We start from the raw sequence: 20,576 nt of genomic DNA, 5'->3' as shown, positions 1-20,576 counted from the left end.
CAGTAGCGACAGTATTTGTCCCGTCACGATTATGCTAATGAACGATATATGCTACACGTTAAATATCAAAGTAAAACTTAAGAAATGTACGAGGAGAAGTCAAGAAGTAAAGGAACTGGCAATTTCTTGCTAGGGTTGGTGACACTGCTAGTATTCAGCGCTGTATTAGTGTCGTCTGCAATACTTTTACCCAACGTGTCACTCTTATTCCCGCGTTAGTAGTTGGAATGTAGCAGACCGTTAAACATGGTACCTCCATTATGGATCTGCACCAAGGAGGAAATGAGGGCAGTGATTCACTTTTTGTTTGCGAAAGGTGTTAAACCTGCGGATCTTTTTCGTCGACTGCAAGGGCAGTATGGTGACAGTTGTTTATCACGAAGCAATATTTATGAATGGATAGAGCGTTTCCAACAAGGAAGAACTTCTTTATGTGACAAGGAAAGATTGGGCAGGCCATCGACGTCAACGACTGAGGATAATTTGAAAGTCGTTGAGGGTATAGTGATGGAAAACAAACGAATCACAGTGGACGAAATCGCCAATACTTTACATGTTAGTCATGGTTCAGCATATTCCATTTTACACGAGAGGCTAAATTTTCGGAAAGTGTGTGCAAGTGGGTCCCGAAAGAATTGTCAGCGCAGCATAAGGCACAAAGATTGAACAGTCCGGACCTGGCTTCAAGCGATTCTCGTAAGTTTGGACCATTGAAGGAAGCGCTCAGGGAAACAAGATTTGCAACCGATGCAGAAGTCATTGATGCGGTGCAAAATTGGTTACAAGTGCAACCGAAAACTTTGTTTTTTTTTTTTTTTTCGACGGAATCAAAAACTTGTGAAACGTTAAGAAAAATGTGTTGAAATGTAGGGAGATTATGCAGAAAAATAATATGTTTCAGTTTTCTATCATTAGAATAAATGTACCTTTTCTCAAGTCCTTTACTTTTTGACTTTCCTCGTAGTTCAAATGCAAGTTCTAAAAAAATATAGCATTAAAACAGAAGTAGAACAAAAATTAAAAGATCAAACACACAACTGGAAGGCAATTTTAAAATACCTAAAATAGTAACACACAATAGGAACAATCTCAGAGCCAAACAATCTCAGAGCACGTTAACTATTCCAATCTCAGGAATAAAATTGAGAATATAGTCACTATAGATAGCATTATCCTCCAAAACCTAAGATTATCAGGTAGTCCTAAATATTCTCTGAGGTCTGAATACTGTGGATATTCTACGAGAATGTACCGAATACTCAATGCGACGATACAGTTTTCACAATAAGGACAGTTAGCGCCACCTACTAAATAAGAATGACGAGATGACAGTGAGTTAGGATCACTTCATCAAGGGGCGGCTAGTACGCAACGACGTCTACCAATCCCTAAAAACAGGTTTTACTCAGTGGAGCATAATTTTGTTGGCCTTATTGGATAAGAATTTAACAATGTGAGGAAGATAGATAAAGAAAAAACACACAAAAGGTTTAGGATAGGAACATATAGCATATGCACCATGTTACAGGGAGGGAAATTAGAAAATCTTAAAAAGGAAATGAGACAAAATTATCTAGATTTGGTAGGAGTATGTGAAGTTAGATGGGAAGGTAAAGGAGTGTTGAACAGCGAAGAATGTAGTCTCGGAATTGGTGTTACCCTCTGCCGGCCATTTTGAATGACGTTTACCAAGATGATACCTTAGCTACACACATAGCAAAGAATATTCCAGAAATATCCTGTTTAGAAGCGGTGTTGAATATCCGAGATTTTGTGTAAAACTAGAAATGGTTCTCACCATAGTTTGTTTTCCGACACCTCTAACGTCACTACTTCTGTTTCCAGGGCCACAAGCAGTGGTGCTATTCTAATTTTTTTAAACAAACGTTTCTATACATACACACACACACACACACATATATATATATATATATATATATATATATATATATACCGTCAAATGGGGTGAATAGAAACATGGGGGTGAATAGAAACAAAACTCCCAGATTAGTTTTGGATTTATCTGGACGATAAATTAATCAAGAAAACTGAAATTTCTTAACATAGTCTTATACGGCTAAAGTGTTCAGGGCAGAGATAAAATGTTTTACTGAGTTGGGAACACTGAGCTAGACGACAGTAGCATAAATGTGTTACTGAAATTTTACACGGTATTTTAGCGCTCCTCAAACTTTCTTGGTAAGTATGACATTTTCATATTTGTTGCATTTGAACATATGCCTATTTTGTAGTTTGTTGTTTCATTTACTGACGTTCATAGTAAAAGTTCTCCTTTTGTAAATTATTTCTAATCAAAATTTAACTTTACTGGGTTATTGTTATGATTTTTAATTAGTGGGGTGAATAGAAACACTTCTTGAGGAGTGGAAAATTCTTGAGAAACGGAAAAAAGGACCTGAGGATATTGTTATGAAACTGTTGGGTTTTATTAGGAGTTCGTCAACACGCTTTAAGTATATAATTAGTTTCGGGCTCCTTCGTGGCTAGGCGGTTAGCGTACACGCCTTTGGCGTAGGAGACCCGGGTTCGATTCCCGGTCGAAGCTCATGTGGTTCTGATTCCACGTTAATCAGTAGGTCCACGTCTCATATAGCCTCGCTGCTGAACGGGACGATAACCTCAAAATCAACTCAACTCATGATAAGTTTCCCTGGTGATTTCAGTGGTTTTAATCTTATTCAAATATCATCAAAACTGTATGGTCGTTTGTACCTATATTGTGCATTGTATTGTTTTATAAGTTTGTAACTTATATAATACTGGTCTTATTGAACTTATATCTTGCAGGTATTAAATAAATAGTTCGTTTCAACAAATACGCTGTTTCTTTTAACCTTTCCAATAGTATAAAAGAAACAACAATGGAAATAAAGTCATTGTTTCTATTCACCCCTACCCATGGGATGAATAGAAACATTAAGAAAAATCAAGGTGAAGAAAAGTGGAATTGATAAATTAATGTTACGTTTACTGAACTTCATTAGCATATTAAGACCTTTTGTTTGGAATAATCTGATACCGAAATCTTTAACATCACCAGACTTATATACCCATATAGTCAAAAATGTGTTTCTATTCACCCCATTTGACGGTATATAATACACAGAGAAAGAGAGAGAGATAGATAGATAGATATAGTAGATGGATATGTAGATATAATTCTTTTAGGAAACAAACCATACAAAGTAGACAGAAGTATTTTTACTAGGTACCACAAGTGACAAGTAGAGACATATACAGTATCCTAATACAAGGTGATGTGACAAAATTATGTAACACTGTGAATACCTATGAAACGAATTGTCCAAGATAGATGGATGTCAAACAGTATTGGAAACATTTTCATCCAGCAATGGATCGACAATTGTTGATAATTTGTATGTATGTGTTTCAGATATAAATAGCCCTTACTACTTTACTCATATGATCCCAGTTTTCATTCTTGATACCTGAGCATTTGAGATTAACGAACAGACGCTTGTAAAGTGTTCTTACAGATCATATGCTTAACCCTGTAGCTGTAAGAATTTCTAAAAACAAAGATACTTAAGATAAAATGTACCGTTCCCTCACCCCGCCCTCCATTACTGTTCTGGTATGTACAGAGCAAAGCAAGATTCTTTAAATAGGTCGATTGTTTTTGACTGTGAAAAATTTGTAGGCCTATTCAACTGCATTGTATTTGCTCTCCTTGCATTTGCTGCTTAATAACTAACGAATCAACTAACAAATTCTCAATGGTGAACTTTTCGCGCATTCATACACACTGATTCTCGAAAATGAAAATTTCTGGTTCATACAAAAATTCTTATGCTGTAGAACGCAACGCTAATTTTACCAGTTTGGGTGCGAACTAAGAACTTTTTGTATTATATTTTGTAGCAGTACGTTTAAAGAAAATCGACTTGAAGGAGTGGAAAACATATGACTGAATATACAATAGTGTATTTTTGTTAATGAGATTTAGTGCATGTAACTTCAAAGCTTTACCAAAACCAGTCTTTTGTTATTCGAAAATTTCAAGTGTTTGTTCTGAAAATGGAGTACTCTAAAGTGAATCGTTTGCTGCAGAACGCAAACATGTCCAACATTGACAAATTTTCTTTTTTGTGACGATAATGGTTTGTAATAGGTCACTGGATCGTTTGCTCCGAAATGACACTTGTCCGCTCAGTAAAAATGGGCATCGCGACGCCTTCAATTTTCCGTTTACTGCAGAAAGGTAACTGGTCCCTGACGAGTTCCGTATCGGCAGTAAATGAGACTTTGTAGTTTTCCCGTTAAAGGTCACTTCTTAATGCCCAATGAAGGGATTTCGGGATAATATGGAAGAAGCTGGAGAAGGAGGAAAGATACTACACAGTGGATGACATTGTTGAGCTCATAAAAGATTCCTCGACCATCTCCAACAAGTTTTCCATTGTTCAAATGAAAGCGACTTATTGTATTGACTACAGTTCCTGGTGGCCTTAATATGTCACCAGCGTGTCTGAGCGATGACTCTTATAGCAAAAAAAGTCAATAAACACCTAAAAACGAATTTCAGAATTTCAAAATACCATGAGATGTACTTCTCATCTCTAACTTCACATGATGTTCAGTATAACATGAATATTGGTGGATACTTTTAGGCTGAGGAACTCTTCTAAACACCTTGATCTGTCTTCCAGACAATCCTACAACTCTGTCCTGCCCGTAAACAACAAGAAAATGGATGACATCAAAAAACATTGGTCTACATGCCTCAAGAAAATATGCTAATTTGGAGCTCAATAGACTCTTGGCCTATCACAAGGAAACACGTTCTGATGACAAAGATAACTGATTAATTTGTAGTTCCAGAATTCATATTCAGAAATGTTTAACAGCTAAGTTTCCTTCCAATAAAGTATATTTATCAATTTCATTGTCGTTTTCTTTAGTCAATTCAATCAACAATTCGTTTCAACAATCCATTTACTCCAGAAAGGAAACATATCCAAAACACAAAACAGTACCTCCTCGAATTCTGGGGAGGGGGCGATGCGCTCTGACGTCACGTTCAATCACATCCTATCTGTGTTCGATTGGGTTCTGATCCGGCGAGTCGGGGGACCAGCACATCACTTGGAACATGCCCCTGTGTTCCTCGAACCACTCCATCAGAATTCTGGCCTTGTGATCTTTTCGAAAAATGATACTATCGTTGGGAAATATGAGTGTCATGAAGGGGTGTACGTAGTCTGAAAGCAGTGTACGATACGCCTCGGCCGTCATGGTGCCTTGCTCGAGCTCCACTAGACACATGAATGCTCACGTGAATGTTCCCCAGAGCATAATTAAGCCACTGCCAGCTTGTCTCCTTCCCGCAGTACAGGTGTCAAGGAGTTGTTCCCTTGGAACACGACGGATTCACACCCTCCCATCGTCATGATGAAGAAGGTATAGGGATTCATCAGACAATGCAGCGCTCTGCCACTGTGCCAAGGTTCAATGACGATGGTCATTTGTTCATGTCAGTCGTAGTTGCCGATGTCGTGGTGAGTTTACATTCGCCCATGGATAGGTCATGGGCTTCGGAGGCCCATCGTTAGCGGTGTTCAGTGCACTGTGTGTTCAGACACACTTGTACTTTGCCCAGCAATAAAATCTTATGTTAGTTCTGCCACAGTTCGCTGCCTGTCCTGTTTTACCAGTCTGCCCAGCCTATGACGTCCGACATCTGTAATGAGGTGGGGGCGCCCAACCCCTCGACGTTCGGACGTCGTTTCCCCTTGGTTCGCCACTTGTTGAAGACACTCATAACAGCACTCCTCGAACACCCGACAAGTCCTTCAGTTTCCGAAATTCTCCTGCCTAGTCTCCGGGGCATTACAACCTGCCCTAGGTCAAACTCAAATAGATTGCGCGCCTTCCCCATTCTACACACGGCTAGCACTCTCACTGATACTACATGCACCGTACATGTGACTGACTAGCAGGCATTCGTCGGCAGGTGACGCAGCTATCGCCTGGACGGTTTTATACCAATAGTAGATAGATAGTCACATGTTCTGGCTGATCAGTACATAATAAATAAATTTAAAATGTAGAAAATGTCCAACATTCTGATTAACTTGCAGGAAATTTCACAAGTTATGACAAGAAGCAACTGACTTGGACAAGACAACACTTAGTTGATGAGGCAATCTTTTTTCTGGTTTTTGAGGTGTGCGGCTTTGACGTCAACAAATATTTCATGCCTTGAACTTTTGATGTTTGGTGCTTATCAGTTGCGCTTCCATTTTTTTTTTTTTTTAATTTTTCCAGTTCATGATAATTAACAATACATGTTCATGTTTTCATTCAATCCAACTCACAGATACTACATAGTTGTGTTTGTTTACGAAGAATTAATTGCGTATCAGAAATACACCCCAACAAAAAAATCTGCTCAGTATTCAAGGTTTTAATTACAACCTGAATTCTTAAAATACGAACGTAAGTTGCATTAGATATCTAGCACTTCCTATAGATAATTCAAGCACATGCTAATTAAGGTCTCTCCAGCAAGCACTCCTGCTGTTCATAAACCTTACGCATTCGAGTAGGAGAAAAAAGATAAAAAGAAAGAAGTCATGCTCTCTATCGTCAATGGAGCTCGCGTTTGCTAATCTAGATCACACTAGTCTAGATTCTCACTAGTTCGAGCTTGATCTTGATATTCACTGTGAAATTCTCTTTAGCTCAATATCGTAATGCCACACATTCTTTTCTGTTTTTACATTTGTCTCATCATTTTGGATTTATAGGGGTGGCCGTGGACTTTTCAATTAAGTTTTTGTTTACATTTTGACCCGCCGCCATTTTGCACAGGGTTGTCATAGAGAGTCGAGACTTCTTCCATTTTCCTTCATTTTACAACAGCTTTCAAACGATGTGCTACTTAACCCCCCTTGCCACTTGAAACTTTTGAGTTGGATCCCGTCTGGGACCCTGCGGGGAACCCTGGGGCAAACTTTTTTACCCCAAAAAGTGTGCCCTTAAAAATGATGGGATACGTGTTCACCGAGTTTTTCCATTTACCCAACCGTTTCCGAACATATGACTCGGTTCAAACTATTCTACCAGTATTTTTTTTTCTTTTTTGGTAGCTTTTACATTACAAACCAGTTGAGAATGCTCCAAGAGCATTGACAGAACAAGCTTAAAAAGAATGGAGATATGAAGCGGGAAAGATAACTGTCATTATTCCTAGATGTAAAAGTAAATCTTTTTATCCGCACCTTCTTCTCTTTCTCGCAAAAATTAGCAAAATATCATCTCTCTATCACTTACAGTTCTCGATATATGGGTGCTTAAATATCTAGAAATTCGAACTTTTTTGGCCAATATCTGGGGAACGGTGGCCAGTTGGCCAGTAGAGAGTTAATCAGTGCCCACCGGTTACTATTTGGTACCAAAATGTTTACCATCCTCTTAGGTATTGATCAACACCAATATGATCTCTGTGTGACTTACAGTTCCCGAGATGGCTCCTTAAATCTCCCGAAATCGGAACAATCTTTTGGCTAATATCACGGGAACGGTAAGTCATATAGAAATGATATTGGTGTTAATCGATCCCTAATAGAATGTGAAACATTTTCGTACCTATATTGATTGGTGACCAACTGGCCATTGGCCAAACCACTGGCCAGTTGGACAATGGCCACCGGTTACTATTTGATACCAAAATGTTTACCATCCTTTTAGATATTGATCAACACCAATATGATCTCTCTATGACTTATGGTTCCCGGTCCTTTAATTTCTGGAAATCGGCCATTTTTGGCCAATATCTCGGGAACGGTAAGAGTGACGCAAAAACTTTAATCACTTTCTATGATAATTTTTGATGCTCTATCGAATGCAGTGTTCAAAATTGAAAAAACGCAAATAACAGACAAATGGACAGACAGACAAACAGACTCACAGAGAATTCAGTAACGAACTTTTTAAAGTTCGTTGAATATGTTGTAACTCACGATATCCCGCCCGGTGGCACGTGTAACTTCGGGATTCGTCTAGTTGGATCTCAGCGAAGCCACTTCCTTGTCAGTTAGCAACTGTCTTCTTCAGTTAACAAGTTACAATATCTCGAATTGTTTTCTTGGTAGATATTTCCGGTAAACACGATAATTTATTGTAATAAATGGTAATTGTGGTCTAAGATACACGATAGCGAAAATATGGCATAATAGACTAACATAATAATATGCAAATGTAGCATTGGAAAAAAGTCTTTGTAAATTTGCAAATAGCAACCTGACATTCATGTTTACAGTCATACCTCATTATTTAATTTTAATGATTACTTCATTATTTAATTAAGTGAAACTGTTAGAATTAGGCTGTGTAGAAACGCTTTCAAAATTCATTAAAATTATAAATGAGAAGTAAAAGGTGCCTTGCTGAGCACACAATGTAGGGGACCCTCAGGTCTGCTCCTCCGCACCGCGTTGGTCTGCAGGTCCTTTATCGCTGACACTGGCTAATATGAATATGAAACAGATGTCAGGCAAGGACAACTAACTGAAAGGACAGCGGTGTTTCCCATATGATCAGACGATGATTTATTTATGGCACGAGCCATAGTAGAAGGCGGCATAGTTGAAGAAACTATACCCTCTCGGCAGTGGCGTATTTAGGAGGGTGGCTTCCGGGCTTAAGCCCCCCCCCCCCGAAATCTTACTTAGTATAGTAAAGTAAATGAAATATCTTGTAGAATTTTCACATTTCCAGGCAAAGCCCCCCCGAAAGTTAGCAAAGCCCCTCCCGAAACAAAATCGTAAATACGCCACTGCCTCTCAGTAACATAAATTGCACGAAAATTTCCAAAGCAGGTTCATTGACCTGAATACTGCATCTTGCCTACTTTGTCCAAGAGTGGGATGGTTTGTTTCTAACTTTTCTACCGAAAAGCATTTGTCTGGAATGGTGTTTCGGAGACAATAAAATAAAGAAAATATACTAGCCAGAGAGAGAGAGAGAGCAGGGAGGAGGGAGGAAGTGTACCAATTATTTATTCTTCTAAACCTTTCTTCGGCTTTTACAAGAGAATGACCGTGCATTTTTTTAAATTTCCATTTTCTGCCTAGTCCTTCTAGAAAGCGAGGAAGGGCTAGGAGATGTGAGAAATTGATTGCTAACAATATTGTTTCTCCATAAACTAGGCGTTCCTCATGTTCCCATGCATAGAGCCATAAATAAAAACATAGAATATGCTGAATATGCTTTTGAGCACTAATATATGCATTAATCTTTTAAATATGCATTTATGTGCACAATAAAACTTCAAATTCGAGCGGTGTAATTGCTGTTACGCGTAGAAACCCCTACCAAGTCTAAGAGAGATGCATATAAGCAAATAAAATATGCATTTGTATAAAAATCCGATGTCTACTCATTACCAACCTTCTAAGTAGCATGGAAGCACAATGCAGAGCATGCGTCACTGTCTGTGGTAATCACAGAACCTTGTAAGGACCACTTAATACCTTCTGTAATGTCTGAGGAGACATCATGAATCGCAGTGGTTTCAGCGTTGACTTTGAATAAAAGTGTAATTTTTTTCAAATCATGTGTTTCTTTGTATTGCTTCCTGTATCATACTTTCTACATGGTTCAAATTCCACCAATCTATGCCACTTTGGGCATACGAAACTTACTTTCGCAAGTGACATAGCACGCGGAATTAACTTTTGTCCTAAGAGCTGCACAACAGTGTATACCTAGTACATATACTAGCAGAAGTATCTGAGTTACCTGAGGAAGAATAAAGTTTAATGAATAAAATCCTAGAAATTTCAGTGTTATACAAAATAACTTCTTTCCTCCTTTAAAAACGGGAAAGCTGGAATACCTGTTTGCTCATTCATATTGAGGGGCTTATAATAAATAATTCACGTCTCTGACTTACGTGAATCCGCACATTCAACATTATGTGCTTCACTGAACTTAAGATCTGAAGTTAGAGCAGTATAAGAATTACTGTTTCTTACTTCATGAACGAAGTGTTTGCATCCTGGAAATCACACCTCCAACCATAACTTAAAACAGGGGAGGGGAAGATCGTTTTGGGCGACTAACTCAAAATGCAGTCTTTTAGTATTACTTCACGTCGCACGATTTTGCCCTGTAAGCTAAAGAAAACAGTGACTTTGAGAATTAATGAAATGGTGGAATGAAGTAAGTGGGAGGAAACTAGAGAACCACGAGAAAGTCCACCTACACGGTTTCTGTGCCACAAAGTCCACTTGGCACCAGGTGGAATCGAATCAAAGTCCTCACACACCAAGGGTGAAAGCTGTGCCAATAAGTCATAGTGGCCCCGGGGCTAAGTCGAGTCCGCTTTACGATCATAGTTTCGTAGTACATAAATGTTACGATTAGCTCGATTTGATAGTTCGTGAACTTATATTAATAGTTTCTGTAAATTTAAACTGATTACAAAATGATTGATTGATTGAATTTCAGTTTAGCGTCCCTTTTCAGCAGCGAGGCTATATGAGACGTGGACCTACTGATTAACGTGGAATCCGAACCACATGATTACAAAATGAAACCGTAATTTTATTAGGTGAATATAAAATATACCCCCAGCACAACACAAAACTATCTGGAATTGTCATGAAAAGAAAGGGAAAAAAGGAAATAGCGTTGCAACCAGAAGAGTAAAATGAGAAGTGTATTTATCTTACAGTGAACTGCTTTGATGCTAAGTTGTCTAACTCTAAATTTTCCAGGAGTGAAAGTTCAAGTTCAATATCTCATGAACAGTCCACATTTCTTTTATGTTGGGAACCAAAATCATAACTACTGTATGTAGTTTATTCTTTTATTTAGTGTTTACAAAACTTCTTTTAAAAAGTACATATCTATAGAAGTGAAAAGTACCTGTACAAGTTCTTGGCATCCAAGCAGTCCATCTAGTACTATGTAAAATAGCCTCGTATTATAATATGTGATGTACAACAAATGTTACATTATAAGTTATATTATCCGTAACACGTGATATGCTGCAACACATTAAAGCCTCAAAATAGTTGGGGAAGCGACTAATCAAGAAGTTATGTAACCCTATTGTATTCATGGAAATGAAAACACAATAGTTATAAGTATGCTAAATTACTATAGACTGCCAATTGCTCATTCAGAGAATGTATGATGTTCACTTTATGGCAATGGTTTCATACAAACTTGATATAGGCTACGGATAATAGTTTTATATAAACTAGATAATCAATTATTATTATTATTATTATTATTATTATTATTATTATTATTATTATTATTATTATATTTGAAGTACAATCAAATATCACGACATTGATTATTAGTTTTAATTAACTGAATTGAGCTGAAAATTAAATCTTGATCTCGAAAGATCAAGTATTAAGTTTCTGCGTTCTGTACCTTTCTAAAGTAATAAATGCTGGGATTGGTTTCAAGGCTGTTTCTGAGTAAATACTTTCTTCAAAATAATATTAAAAATTATAGAAAGTTTTTCGAGACATTCGAGTCGAGTCGAGTTTTTTAAGAGCATTCTCGACTCGACTCGTGTCTCGACTCGAAAATTCGAGTCGAGAAATACGTTTGTCTCGACTCGTCTCGAATGTTACAGAGTGTTTCTCGACCCGAATCTCGACTCGAATTTGATTCGAGTCGAGTCGAGATTCGAGACATGTCTCGACTCGTGCGCATCCCTAAAGGATAGTTTTCTTCAGTTTTTTTCTCTCTCCTGCAAAATTACGAAATGTGATCATGTTTGCTTTCTGCAGTAAGCGGTTCAAGTATTTAACAATTAAGACTTGGAAATATTTTATTGACATGATTTCGAACCTCTATTCTCCGTATCAGATGAATTTCACTGCGTCCTCTGATTCAATTTTCTGTCTGCCAATTGAATTGAAACAATTCCAAGTTGCTTATTTTCACAACAATATAAGCGAGTGGAAGAAGTATATAGGTGTTTTCATAAAATTGTTTGGCTTTTTGCTTTCACTCTTGGCTAGGTCATGTATGTGTGTGTGTTTATGTCTAGGTCTAACAAACGGTTTTGCGAACTCGAAATATTTTAACAACCGGTTCTCGCGAACCGGTGCGAACAGGCTGAATAGCACCACTGGTCACAAGTGACCTGACGAATCATCGCAATTGCTCCCAGAGAAGAATTCCAATTCAGAAATCTTATTTAGCGCGAAAAACCTTCTCGTTCACTGGAAACCGTGCTGTGTTGCAGAAGCACTGCAACGACCAGTTCCTTTAACTTCTGAGATAGGGGAAAGGAGACTTAACATTTGCTCCAATTGCCGCGCTGAAGGAATCTGGTCGTTGTATGCTTGCTGCAACGCAACATAAATTAGAGACTCTGTGACGGATTATTTTTCGCTTTATAAAACGTATTAACGGAACGGATAGTTACAGGAGTAAAAAATATATTATTTAAAGTGTATATATGCGAGTATTAGAAAGTATTTTTTCTTTTCTTTACTACTATTGATAATATTTTTCTTGAAATACTTTGGTTGTTGCGCAACGCTGCAACACTAACATTAGCCGCCACTGGATATTATGCTTACATATGGTATTTTAATTTGGGGTGCTGCTACCCTACTCATTTAAAACCTCTGATTGTTTAGCAAAATAATATTGTAAGAATATGTTTAAAAAGGAGACTTGAAAGTGCAGTAGATAGACTCTATGACCAATTCTCAGTATTACCACTTTCAAAATTATATTTGCAGAAGATATTAATATATGTTAAAAAGAAGAGAAACAAATGGGAAGTAACAAAAATTACGTATATAACCAGAAATGTAACGAACAAAAAATTAGAAATTAGAGCAACGAGTAAATCTATAACTCAATACCAAACATATTACAGAGCTCCGAAGATCTATAATGAACTCCCACTCCGAATCAAAGATGAAAGTAATTTCAAAACATACAAAAGGTTAATTTTACTGTGGTTAAAAGAATTAAAAAGTGTTTAAAATACTATTGTTAGCTAAAAGTAAGAATGAACCTCATATGTTACGATAAAATAAATAAATAAAACACGAGAATCAGGCTCACACACAAGCATTTGCTTATGTGAGCCATTTCCTTTTTTATTATTTGCATAAAAAATACAAAAAATTCACAATATAGAAATAAGTGCATTGAATTAAGTTACCCGACACTGGGAGATAGACATGACTTCTGGAAGTTCGAAGTCCTGTCATCTCTGAATAACGGGTAGGCCTACGTTAAACTCTACTAATAAAGGGAATCTAGGAAGTCCGATTTCCTTTTTTTAAAATTAAAAATGTAACAAAAAAATTAGTAAAAAAATATATATAAAAATGTACTTTAAATAGGATCCATATGCACGCTCTTAAAATACAGCACTTTCCTTTACAAACTGTCATGATACTGTCTTTTAACAAATGAAAATAACGAATGTTAGTACATTTGGTTAAAACTCCACATCCAATCACTTTTCATCCAATCAACTATTTAATAATAGAGATAAATTATTTCCCCCAATTGGCCATACCTTCATTTTTACAAAAAAAAATCTTTTACATATCTCTTTCCATGCCTGTTCACGAATGTCACGCTTTTTATGTTCCTCACAAGAGGGATCCCATTAACGTGGTATTAATTTAACCTCCGTGATCAGGCCCGCAACTAGGGTTTCTGTCACCCGGGGCAAATACACAATTCGGCGCCCCCCCCCCCCAAGGTTTAGTCGAAAAGTATCACTTATGGATTGCAACTGTAAATAACAGTCTTAATGAAACCAGTTATATCGATTTTTAAGTACTTTAACCCTCCAATACGCGCGCGGGCTACCATTGTATCCCAGCGTTTTTATTTTCCTTGCCGCAAAGTAATTCGAGATGATAACTCAAAGGGTTCTGTGTATCTTTCTATAAACTATCATTCTGCGTGTTTAGGGTGTAGTCAAACGTAAAATCGAAAGGATCTCATTGTTATTCTGCTTGAAAGTTTCATGAGCTACATCTGTAGCCCGCGAGACTATTGATGTCACGGGTGTTCCAAAGCGTCAAAGTTTTTTCATTATAGTTTGAGTGTTAATCAGATGGTCAATGAGTTTGCAAAATGCCAATTCTGATGAGAAATGTTTTTAAAACCAATATTTACGATCCAAAATCATTGAGAACATAACAATGCAACAATGAAAAGCTTATTTTTATTTCTGTAAATTTTTCGGTGTAATCCTTTGATGTGGAGAAAAGAAGAAAACTTTCCATCAACAATGAAGCACACACCTCTCGAACTTGAGCACTTTCTCTACCTTTTGGGCACCTTTCTGTATACTTTCTCTTTCTGTATATATGCACCTCTAAGGTGCACACAAGTGATAGAAAAAACTGATTCGAGCAAAGCATCTCTCTTTACAGTGCATTAACTAGAAAGTTCATTAAATATGAAAGAAATTGCTTCATAAAATATTAATAAATAGATCAAGATATTTAGATTATTTAATGTATAGTAAATATTATACATTATAAACGATTAATGTAAAAAATGATTGAAATTAACAATAAAGCATAATAAAGCATAAGTTTGACTGATAGATAACAATTCAAAATGCCTCGAAGAGCTCTCAAGCAAAACTAATAGATAAAGCTTCATACAGCCTTCACTCGCAAAATCTCTTGGTAGGCGTACAAGAAACAATTAAATACACCGAGGCGTGTAAATGATCTTTTCAGCCACAAAACTGCCCTCTAGTTTAAAAACATTACAGCAATTGCGTAACATTACAGGGGGCGCGTCTGAGCTAGACTCTTCAACCACCAGTAAGCAACAAAAATCGGGAACTTTTCGCCCCCGCCCCTATTGATAACAGCGTTTTAAACTTCAGAGCTGTTCTCAATGGAATTATACAAACAAACAGCTCCTTGTGGTAGGAAAAGGAAAGGGGGCGGATTCTCTGTGGTCGCCAAAGGGAACAAATGCAAGCAATATTAGGTTTTTAATGTATGACATTACACCTATTTAGATGAGACTCTCTCTCTCTCTCTCTCTCTCTCTCTCTCTCTCTCTCTCTCTCTCTCTCTATATATATATATATATATATATATATATATATATATATATATATAAAACTTTTGATTTCTTTTAACCTCTAGAATAAGTTCCTCAAGGGAAAGGGTGCGATTTTTAAAACAATTGATATATCTTCTTTCCGGCGCCCCCTCCAACCACGCGCCCGGGGCACGTGCCCCCTCTGCCCCACCCCCCTAGTCCGTGATAATTGAAACAAACTGAAATTTGAAATGTATTGAAAGAAAGACGAAAAATTACAATATTCACGTACTGTTAACAATGGTACATTAGAGGCATCACATGTACAGTTCCAATTAAGCAAAGACATTAATTGGAAGTTCCAATTAAACGAAGACATTATAGTGAAATTGAAAATAACACTATAAAAATGAAAATAGTGTTATAGAACGGTATGAAATATTATTTAGCAACTCTCTATCAAAAATAAGAAAAGAAATCTGGATCAATTTTCATTTTCATTTTGCTTTTGCTACCGTGCACGTTTCTTTTTAGATTTTAAAGAGAAGTGGCTGCTTTGCGCGCGGAGTTGCGGTTGACTATGTAAACACCCATTTGCTCAATGGCAGTAGGTGGGGGATACCTGACCCCCGGTAGCTGAAAAATCGCCTTTTTTTCCATGGTCTCCTGAGAGCAAGGACTCAATTTTCCACTGTCTCACGATACGCTATGACCCACGCCCCGTCAACTCACGATCTTTTACGACCTCCATGTTAGGGGTGAATTTGTTCCCTTTTATGAGCACTTTTAAGGGGGTGTACTCGTTCCCTTTTCTGAGCACATTTTAGGGGGTGTACTCGTTCACTTTTATGATCACTTTTCCACCCCCTACGAACACACAGCAGAGCAGAGATAACAGATAAGAATACGTAACATAATAAGGGTGTACTCGTTTCAACCCCTACGAACACATAGAAGAGCACATAAGAGTACGTAACATAGCAAGGGTGTACTCGTTTTCAACCCCTATTTTAACATAGGAGATAACACATAAGATTACGAACACATAGAAGAGCAGATAACACATAAGACTACGTAACACACAGCAGAACAGATAACACATAAGAGTACGTAACATAACAAGGGTGTATTCATTCCCTTTTATGAGGATATTTTTCAACCCTTATTTTACCATAGCAGAAATTACACTGAGACTATGAACACACAGCAGAACAGAAAATACATAGCACAGCTAATAAAAGAGCATGGCTTATTTTCCAACCCCTACTACAAGTTTCAAAAATAATGGTCATCGAGGTCAAAGGTCAACATACTTAAAACCTAATAATTCGAAAACAGAGACACATATTGAGGTGCTGTTTCCACATTTAGTAATCGGCCACCAACTACTACAAGTTCCAAAATAATTACCATCGAGGTCAAAGGTCAAAACTCTAAAATGGATCCACATATTGAGGTGGTGTTTCCACATTTAGTAATAGTTCATCAACCACTGCAAGTTCCAAAAATAATGACCATCGAGATCAAAGGTCAAACTCTCAACGGAGCCACATATTGAGGTGCTGTTGCCACATTTAGTAATTGGTCATCAACTACTACAAGTTCCAAAATAGTGATCATCGAGGTCAAAGGTTAACATACTTAAAACCAAATAACTCTTAAATGGATCCACATATCGAGGTGCTGTTTCCACATTTAGTAATTGGTCATCAACTACTACAAGTTCCAAAATCATGACCATCGAGGTCAAAGGTCAACATACTTAAAACCTAATAACATGAAAATTGAGCCAAATATTGAGGTGGTGTTTCCACATCTAGTAATTGATTATCAGGTAGCACAAGTTCCAAAATAGTGGCCATCGAGGTCAAAGGTCAACATACTTAAAACTAAATAACTCTTAAATGGATCCACGTATTGAGGTGCTGTTTTCAAATCTAGTAACTGGTCATCAAACACTATAAGTTCCAAAATCATGACCATCGAGGTCAAAGGTCAACATACTTAAAACCTAATAACATGAAAACTGAGCCAAATATTGAGGTGGTGTTTCCACATCTAGTAATTGATCATCAGGTACCACAAGTTCCAAAATAGTGGCCATCGAGGTCAAAGGTCAACATACTTAAAACCAAATAACTCTTAAATGGATCCACATATTGAGGTGCTGTTTCCAAATCTAGTAACTGGTCATCAACTACTACAAGTTCCAAAATCATGACCATCGAGGTCAAAGGTCAACATACTTAAAACCTAATAACATGAAAACTGAGCCACATATTGAGATGCTGTTTCCACATTGAGTAATAGGTCACCAGCAACCACAAGTTCAAAAATAATGACCATCGTGGTCAAAGGTCAACATACTTAGAACCTAATAACTCAAAACTAGAGCCTCATATTGAGGTGTTGTTTCCACATTTAGTAATCGGCCACCAACTACTACAAGCTCCAAAATCATGGCCATCGAGGTCAAAGGTCAACATACTTAAAACCTAATAACACGAAAACTAAGCCACATATTGAGATGCTGTTTCCAAATCTAGTAACTGGTCATCAACTACTACAAGTTCCAAAATCATGACCATCGAGGTCAGAGGTCAACATACTTAAAACCTAATAACATGAAAACTGAGCCAAATATCGAAGTGGTGTTTCCTGATCATCAGGTACTACGTGTTCCAAAATAATGATCATCGAGGTCAAAGGTCAAAACTCTTAAATGGATCCACATATTGAGGTGCTGTTTCCAAATCTAGTAACTGGTCATCAACTTGTACAAGTTCCAAAATCATGATCATCGAGGTCAAAGGTCAACATACTTAAAACCTAATAACACGAAAACATCCACATGTTGAGGTGCTGTTTCCACATTTAGTAATTGGTCATCAGGTACTACATGTTCCAAAATAATGATCATCGAGGTCAAAGGTCAAAACTCGAAAATGGATCCACATGTTGAGGTGCTGTTTCCACATCTAGTAATTGGTCATCAGGTACTACATGTTCCAAAATAATGATCATCGAGGTCAAGGGTCAAGAAACCACATATTGAGATAACGTTTCCTCATTTAGTAAATTTGTGTGATCTATTCAATTTTGTACAAAGCAGAAGAAAAGTGAAGAAGGAATAAATTTGAGAACATAATTTTAACTAGCGCAGAATTTCTGTACCTTTTTGGGCTATTCAGAGAAAGCAAAGATATGCCATATTAACTAGCTGAGAATTATTTTAGCAAAACGAAGAAAGCGAACATGGACCATTTTTACTCAAATTTGGATGGAGCATTTATATTTGTATAAACCAGAAAAAAATGAAGAAGGTCCGTTTTGACTAGTTCAATATGATTACTTTTTCAACCCCTATTTGAACATTTTAACATAGCAGAAATGACATAAGCATGTCCTCAAACTACTGACCATCGTGAACAAAGGTCAAACTCGAAAACGGATCCAAGTATTGAGGTGCTGTTTCCCAGATTTAGCAATTGGTCATCAAAAAAGTACTGACCATCAAGGTCAAAAATTAAAACTCGAAAACAGAGCCACATTTAGTAATTGGTCATCAGGTACTATATGTCCCAAAATTAGTGGCCATCGAGGTCAAAGGTCAAAACTCGAAAACGGAGCCACATACCCAGGTGCTGTTTCCACATTGAGTGGCATACGCCCTTTCTATGACACTTAAAACCTAATAACTCGAAAACGAAGCAACGTATTGAGGTGCTGTTTCCACATTTAGTAATTGGTCATCAGGTACCACAAGTTCCAAAATAGTGGCCATCGAGGTCAAAGGTCAACGTATTATTTAAACAAAACGAAGGGCTAAATTTGAGAAAGCGAACATGAACCATTTTACTCAAATTTGAATGGAGTATTTAGCATTGTATGAACCAGAAGAAAAAAGTGAAGAAGGACCATTTTAACTAGTTCAATATTTCTGTATAATTTTGTACTACCCAAATAAACGAAATTTTATTTTTGACCAATCACAAGAAAATCAAAGAAGGGTCATTTTAACTAGCCAAGCAGAAAAAAGAAAGAATTAACACTTTGTACTAACCAGAAAATGAGAAGAAGGATCAGCATTCTATATTTTTTGTGCCATTTATTTGGGGTGTCCTATTTCCTTTTATACCAACGAGAACCATTTTTAACTGGCTCAGAATTTTATGCCTTTTTGTAAAATTTGTATCAAACCAGAAAAAAGCAAGGAAATACCATTTTAAATAGCTCAGCATGTTATAGCTTTTTGTGTTTTTGGTCTACCCAATTTCTTGACCATGTTGTACTATTTAAACAAACAAAGGAATAAATTTGTGTGACCTATTCACTTTTATAGCAAGCAGAAAAAGGAAAGAATACATTTGAGTGGCTTAAGCAAAGAAGGTCAATTTATACCTTTTTGTGTTTGACCTATTGAAGAATGAATAAATTTTGTTTGCAATTAAAAAAGCGGAGAAGGTCTACTTTCTGTACAAACCAGAGAAAAACAAATTTGTCTAACCTATTCACTTTTATAGCAAAGCCCCTTTTAGTTTTATACCAACCATGAAGGTCCATTATACCATTTTGTATTACTCTATTTCATTTTTGTAACAATTAGAAGAAAACAGCTCAGAATTTTATACCTTTGTGGTGTTACATTTTGTATATTTTTGTGTCATTAACTATATATTTGAACGTAATATTTAACCAACCAGAATTGTGTCATAATTGTGTAGAACAGACTACAAAGCAATTAGCGTTCTAAAGAAAACTGATGAATGACGACAAATCATAACAGCATACTTGTCCATTTTGAATCACAGCAGAAGAAGAGATTATATCAAAGTAAGAGAAGTTTTCAAAGTTCCATGTTGTTGCAGATATTTAACAGTTGTATTGCTAGTATAGTGTGTTTCCTACGGTACTGCCTATTGCTGAACGATTCAATTCCTTCCTCGTCTAAGTTCGAAAAGACAAATATATATTTTTGCATTTATGTATTTTATTATAATGCAATATAAGTTTATGGAGTATATTTGAAAAATAATAGAACATACATCATGATGTTATATTACCTTGAAAACATAATATAAACACGGAGAATGCATAGAATGTTTTTATTGTAGATATATAAAATTATTTATTTGATTGGTTTTTGCTGAAGAGCAGAAAAAATGACTAGCATGGAAATTGTTTATGTTTCTCCTAGAGAAAAAGAAATTCAGCGTGAAAACGAAAAACCTATACTGTTAATTCACCCGTCTGACCCCGATTTGCCAGATGAATTACGTGATAAAGTGAGAATCATATATCCATCACAGGAAATAGAAGATGTGTATTATTTTAGACGCTATAATAGATATAATGATGAAATACTCCCGGAAAGTGATGATGACAGTGTTTCAAATATTACCTGTTTTGAACTGGAAGCTAATGAGTGCGGATGTACTAGTGAAAGTATTAGTCATACATGTGTTATACAATTATTTAATGAGTATACACCAAATTCAGTATTATTATGTGAA

The 20,576-nt window shown here is 36.7% G+C and overlaps 1 protein-coding gene across 1 annotated transcript; it reads left to right on the top strand.

Moving 5' to 3' along the window:
* Nucleotides 1-246: 246 nt before the first annotated feature.
* Nucleotides 247-666, top strand: LOC145677677 (protein GVQW3-like). The gene has a single exon (XM_081748101.1). The coding sequence runs from the start codon at nucleotides 247-249 to the stop codon at nucleotides 664-666; it is 420 nt and encodes a 139-aa protein (XP_081604227.1).
* The last annotated feature ends 19,910 nt before the right edge of the window (nucleotides 667-20,576 follow it).

Source organism: Thermobia domestica, unplaced genomic scaffold (assembly GCF_964235325.1).
Source record: "Thermobia domestica unplaced genomic scaffold, izTheDome1.hap1.1 HAP1_SCAFFOLD_1210, whole genome shotgun sequence".
NCBI classification, from domain to species: Eukaryota; Metazoa; Arthropoda; class Insecta; order Zygentoma; family Lepismatidae; genus Thermobia; species Thermobia domestica.
This window is presented reverse-complemented; position numbering and strand designations above follow the sequence as displayed.

What these genes read in the sequence shown, in the direction of transcription:
- LOC145677677 (XM_081748101.1), top strand. Translation starts at nt 247, where the DNA reads ATGGTACCTCCATTATGGATCTGCACCAAGGAGGAAATGAGGGCAGTG.